At 36.3% G+C, this 6,700-nt stretch overlaps 1 protein-coding gene across 1 annotated transcript; it reads right to left on the reverse strand.

Annotated features, from left to right (window-relative positions):
* Window positions 1–3,335: 3,335 nt before the first annotated feature.
* Window positions 3,336–4,537, reverse strand: LOC128155977 (uncharacterized). The gene has a single exon (XM_052817952.1). It carries the CDS (start codon window positions 4,526–4,528, stop codon window positions 3,770–3,772), a length of 759 nt encoding a protein of 252 aa, XP_052673912.1. The 5' UTR covers window positions 4,529–4,537; the 3' UTR covers window positions 3,336–3,769.
* Window positions 4,538–6,700: the final 2,163 nt, after the last annotated feature.

Genomic DNA, 6,700 nt, shown 5'->3' on the forward strand with positions numbered 1-6,700 from the left:
TCCTTGCATTAAAACTTCTGGATAGATTGAGTTTCCTGTTCCGGTATCCATCACAGTACTCGCACTTTGTTCCCAAGTACCTGACGCTAATAGGGATCGGTCATTATTGTTACTTTAATGACTGTGAACGCGTCCTTTTGATAGCAGAGGGACAAGGTGCTGCGGAAATATTTCTCAATATGTTTGAAAAACACAAAAATACAGATTCTGTGTACGTTTGAAAAAGTTTCAGGAGGAATAAATTTGTGATATGAATATTGTAGCTGTTTTCCATAGAAGACGAGTGGATAAGGCGCGTAATATGCCCAGTATGTACGTATAAAGTCAAATGAGATGCTGCGTGTAAAATCTGGGTTTATGAAAAAAATCATTAAAAGCAATGTATATTTAACATAACATCGATTTGTAACCCTTAAATATGATTCCTCAGAGAAATGGCTCAGTGGTTAGAGCACCAGACATTATGTAACCAAGGATTAGGTTCGATACCACCAAAGGCACAACTTGTCGTTTGTTTAAAGATTCAAAACTTAATATTGTTCGAAATTCTGCTTTTGCAAACTTGAATTAAAACATCATTAATAGCGAGCGCAGCGAGGCGGCGCGAAGCGCCGCTCGCGTAGCGAGCTCCATAGACAACGTGTACGAATGGAGGAAATTCGAGTTGAAATCTGCACATTGTTCAAAGAAAATTTTATGAGGCCACGTGAAAACGTTCTACTATCCCAGTGATCCTTTGCGGTGCATAGCAACTTGGCGGAACAGGAAGCGTTTCTAAGGAAAATTCAGGCTTACCTGTAAATCGCATACATCATTTTCATTTAACAATAAAAAAATCCTTTTAAAAACATTTAAAGTAAATAACACATATGCTTTATGTTCTTAGTTCGTTACACTCAAACGAACATAAATCATTTACCATATAAAACAACACATTATTATAGGATAGGAGGCGAAGCGCTCAGATTTTATTCAACCACATTACATAAATTCTCTTTTTCTGTTTCTTATCAAATCCAATCACAGTAAATCAACTCGATCAATCAATCTCTCGTTTAACTCCATCCATATGTACAATCATCAAACTACAAAAGATAAATTATAACTTTAATACTGATAGCAAATCGATTATTACAAATAACATATCATAACAAGGGTTGGGTGGGTGGGAATATCTCTAATACGTGAACTAAGTTAAGAATCTGAGCCTTCGAATGGCTCATTTACCAAATACACACCCTTATATAACATCTCCACTCATGCGTACTTGTTACTATATAAATAGCCAATCATTGTAAAAACCAATCACCCGTACCAAAACAAACCCGCCTACTTTCCCCACATGTACAAATAATGTTCAGTACCCATGATAAATACATTTCGTAAAAACTGCACCTATGACGTCATTTCCTTCCCCGAATTTGTCCGACAATTTACGAAAACTGTCGAGCGCAAAAAGTTAAGTATGACGTCACAGTAGGTGCGTTCAGAGTTGTACCATTGGTGGATTTGGAAACGACCACTGGCAGCATTTGGTTGCCATCGGTGAACTATGGTAGCCAATTGTAACCGAATGCTACCATTTGTAGCAATTTTTACCTGTAAAACTATGAACGATATTTGGTCAAGTTAAAACAAATGGTATCCCTTGGTTACAGTTGGTCACCAATTGTTACCATTTTAAACCAATAAAAATGGACGACAAAAATAAGTTAATTCTTAGAGCAGTTTTAACTTCTATACAAACACAGAGTGGACAAAATTATCTCGCAATGATTAACCATATTAGCACCACAAGCATGCTTGCAGAAACTTTTCTACAACAAAAAGAGGAGATCACAAGAATAAGACACTATTATGACCAAATTATCCCAAGGTATATGCCTGATGAATTTAGAAGTCATTTCAGACTTACAAGAGATTCTTTTGATTGCTTATCGACGCAAATAGGCAATTGTGAAACGTACAACAAGCCACATGGGCCAGAAGTTGACCCTATTAAGGATACTCTAATGTTCCTATGGTACATAGGTGGGTTCTGAAATTGTATAATTTGCTATATCAATGCAAGTAATTATCATCATTTATATTCCGTTACTAATAAATTGAAATGTCTAATCCTTTAACAAACATTTGTACAATCTAGTAATCTACATCTTTTTTTTCAATCATCCACCAATAGGTAATCTGGAGAGTTTCCGGTCAATGGCGGATAGGTTTGACGTAGGAAAAAGTTCCTTTCACTTGAGTATTTCAAGAGTTGCAAGAACACTAGTGGACGAAATAATGCCATCTGTTATACAGTGGCCTCGTGGTGCAAAAGCCCAGGAGACAAGTGATGCATTTGGAGAGATCTCGGGATTCCTCAATGTACTTGGGGCAGTTGATGGATCGCACATTCCTATTAAGGCTCCCAGAGAAAATCGTAATGCGTATCATAATAGAAAAAAGTTTCATTCAGTGGTACTTTTAGCTACATGTGATGCAAATTTGCAATTCACATATGTTTGGACGGGCAATCCAGGCAGCACCCACGATGCGTCTGTACTCAGATCATCAGAATTGTTTGTTAAGTCGGATAATCTGTTTCCCCCAGGGTTCTATTTACTAGGGGATTCAGCTTTTCCACTCCTAGGCTGGCTTGTGACACCATTTAGAGACTTTGGTAACTTAACAAGAGGCCAACGTCTCTTCAATGTGTGTCACAGCAAGACTATACTCTATCCCGAGTTTTTGCTTCCACCACTTTTTGCATGATATTTCAATAATAGTAAATACCTTTGTGCTCAAACTACGTTCATCCACCAATATAAAAAATGTCCAGATTATCTGTTTTGAAACGCCCCCTCTACCGCTTCAGTTTTCAATACACATCCCGAAATTGAAAGTCTACGGAGATTTTGCATTGCAACTGCCATTAATAAGCCCGGATGATAACGTTAAAAAATTGCGCGATGTATTCCGAGTGTATTCCGAATGGAGAAAAGATGTAAACATTCCCCATTATAAATCTCCGTAAGGAATCTGTTTTCGTTCCTGTGAATTTTTCTGAGTGGAAAGGGATAATTGTTCAGTGAAGATATCTTGGATAAATTCCCTTTTAACGATTTCAACTGTATTTCTTTCACAGGTATGTGTAATTTTATTAAAAATCATCAAAAAGCGATGGAAGCAATAACTTGGGACAGACTATAGACAAGTTATTGAGAGAAGTTTTGGGCTTTTGAAGGTCAGATTTAGACGTCTGCTTAGATTTGATGCTTGTGACATGAACTTGATTGTCAAAACCATTCTTTCAGCTTGTGTTTTACACAATATTTGCATCAAAATGAATGAGGAAAATTTTGATCTGTTTGATGATAACACCGACAACCATGCTTGTGATAATGCAGAATCAAGACCTAGTGGCTATCAAATGAATGGTGTACGACTACGAAATGACATAATGCAGCATCTTGTTCAATTAAATTGAATTTTAGAGTTAGCCACTCAACAATAGACATGATGTGTTGTTTCAAAAACAGAAAACATATGTTTTGTTAAAAGTTTTTATGCACAATTTTGTATAACAAAATTTATCAGGAAATAAAGTTACAAAAATAAAAGATGAACAAATTTCATGAACATGATCGATTGTATGCAACACTTTACAGTGTATAACATATATTAGAATAGCTTTCCTTGCTGCAGAAAAATAATTAATAAAGGGCATTGCAACATGCGCAAATTACTCATACATGCATCATGTGCATCTTACCAAATTGACAGCTTAAGAAAGCTTTTCAATTATTTTGTTCAATACAGCATTTTGCGATTCCTGCATTTCCCGGAGAGTATTCAAAAACTTGTCGTCCCTTTCTTCTAAGATTTTGCGCAATTCCTCTGTTTTGTTCTTCTTCCTCCTTTTTTCTGGGGGCGGAGTTGTGTTAACCTGTGATTCGTCATCCTCTTCCTCATCTGAATCCTCGGTGCCAGTTTTAGTAAGAGAGCCTCTAGCTGCTACTGGAGCAAATGTCGGGTCTTTCGCAAGAATTTCTTCCATTTCTTTTTCAAGGAGGAAAGGTCGTGGCCTCTTGTTTCCTGACTTATTTGATTCCAAAACATATTTTCTGTATCCTCTTTTCAAAGTATAAAACCTTTCTCTTGCTTGCTCCCCTGTGATGTTAATATTTCTGGAGGTCTCTTGAGGGAGGGCTGCAGCTATCTCATCCCATACTTTCCTTTTGTTTCTGGTTGTCTGCAATGTGTCTGCATTCTCCTTGTAGATGGAAAGAAGTTTTCTGGACATGTAGATACCCCATTCTAGTCTTCCCTTCTTTTCTGTGTCCACGTTGTCCTCACTGCAGTCATTCCCAAAGCATGGGGTATCATCGTCATCATTGATTCTGGTCTTGGGGCTGGTGGATGAACGTGCATCATCCTTGCTAGTGTTGCTGTTAGGCGTGGGCTCATTGCTGGTACTGGGACCTGCAGACCTTTTGTCTAGGTACTTTTTCGTCAAACTTTCCACATTGCTGAGATATTCCATGAGGGATGCACTTTCCTTTTTATGGAAGAAATAGTTTTGAATGGCTTTCTTGAAATCCTCATAATCTGTAAATCAGAAATGAAAATTCATGGTATTATAAAGTTTACTCAAAACACACCTGGCATTGATGTTTTTGTAAACAATTTAATATAACCAGCCTTTCCTAATATATAATTATCTACAAGGAAAAGAGACCAAAACAATTTCATATCTAGTTTCAAGACAGAAGATTAGCATAAAAATATTTGTAGAATTGACGGTAAAATGTGGCAGAAATAATTAAGTAGCTTAAATTATTTAATCATATATTGCTAATTTTAATCAACATACAATAAGAGGTGTGTGTATATATACATTTATTACAAATTACATCAAATTGATATTTCAAGTTAATAACATAAGATTTGTTTTTAATTAAAAAATAAGATTACTATATATGTAAAATTGAAAATCGTGGACCTATGTTATAGTTCTGTAGTCTGTCAACAAACGTGCACGTGTTGTATGTGAATAACTCATCAGATATATCTACAGTCAGATCATTTACGGAGTTAAAAGCGTTCATAACACATAGTCCAGATCTACCCTAATCAGAGATTCCTCCGATTCTAATCCCATTTTCAGGGGTTAGAATCAGAGGAATCTCGGATTAAATCAAGCCATGTATATACGTGTATTGGCCTACAAACATAAACACCGTAGCTAAGTTGGAAAGTAAAAATACTTTATAAATAAATACTCTCAGAAATGAATGCTGCTGCCGACTGTTTGACTAAAAATGTTTGTTTTCTGCCGTCGATATCAAGAGCAATCGGAAAAAGATCTTCGCCGAGGCCTAGTGATTTCTCCAGTCCCGCCATGTTGAACTCTTCTGATGACGTCACGCACCAAACTTGCCTAAGCTCTAGGCTGCCTGTAGATTTGGTGACCTCGTTTAAAATCGAAAGTACACCGATGGTACACGTTGGTAACCAATTGCTACCGATTGCAACCATTTGCATCCGTTGATGACCTAACATGCCAATGGTAACAATCTGTTGAACCCTGAACGCACCTAGTGATCTCGCGTTTTATATTCCCGCGATACATTTAGAGGTGGATCAAGCATCTGTACTGAATGTAACGTGTAGGAAGTACACAGTAGGGAGTCACCGTTAATACTGATACTGCGCTCACTATTAACGTGGACTCTTTGGCTGATTAGTTTTGTTTTGATGATTTTTTTTGCTCAGTAAATACACATGCAAGTTCCATGCTAAATTTATTGTCACATTGATCCAATCATTGTATACGTTAGGTAGGTGACAAAAAATTATAAAAAAAAAAAAAAAAGTCTAATCATTATTAGATCTACGTGTAGCCACGTCATTTTGTAATGAATAAATAAAAGAAAAAAATTAAACTGTTAAAATATCTACATGTATTTGTTATAGTTGCATATGTGGTCAAACCTTTCAATGATATTGGATATCACACACTAAAAAGAGGGGGAGGGCACATGTCTACAACGCTTATATAGCGTACAAAAATAAAAAGATTAAAAAACAAAATTGATGTCACAGAGGAAAATTAAAACACCGGTAACAACAAGGAACAAAATGAGAAATAACACAGACACACAATTTATTGATTTTAATGATCATTATTAAAAGGTAAAGAAGAGATAAAAAATAAATAAATAAGTGTATAAACCTAGTAAGGGACCATTGGAATAAAAGTTTGATATCTTCCGGTTCCTTGCGGTGGTAAAAGTTTTCGAGACAAAGCCAAAGTTTTTTGGTTTGGTTAAGTCCACGGGTTGCATTTAACAATGATGACAGATCTATGTGTGACTCCTTCTGCGCTCGCACCAACGGTCACACCGTAAAACATATTAGATTAAATGGGGAAAAATTAAATCTGAGACTGTTTTTTACGACCAAACCAGATGGGTATTTATTTAGCGCTATCTTAACCCCCCCCCCCCACCATCTTTCATACGGAATAATTTAATTCTGGTTCTAAAGCGCTTTCTGATTGGCTAAAAAATTATTTTATATCGTATAAAGGATGTTGCCTACGTCATAGTAAGACTTACGTCAAATACGTATCAATACGCCTGACGTTACGTTTAAATTTTGTACAATTTTACGTTATTTTAAAGGTCGAATGACGTTTTTATCTACATTGAAG

The sequence above is a fragment of the Crassostrea angulata genome, chromosome 1, assembly GCF_025612915.1.
Source record: "Crassostrea angulata isolate pt1a10 chromosome 1, ASM2561291v2, whole genome shotgun sequence".
In the NCBI taxonomy this organism is placed as follows: Eukaryota; Metazoa; Mollusca; class Bivalvia; order Ostreida; family Ostreidae; genus Magallana; species Magallana angulata.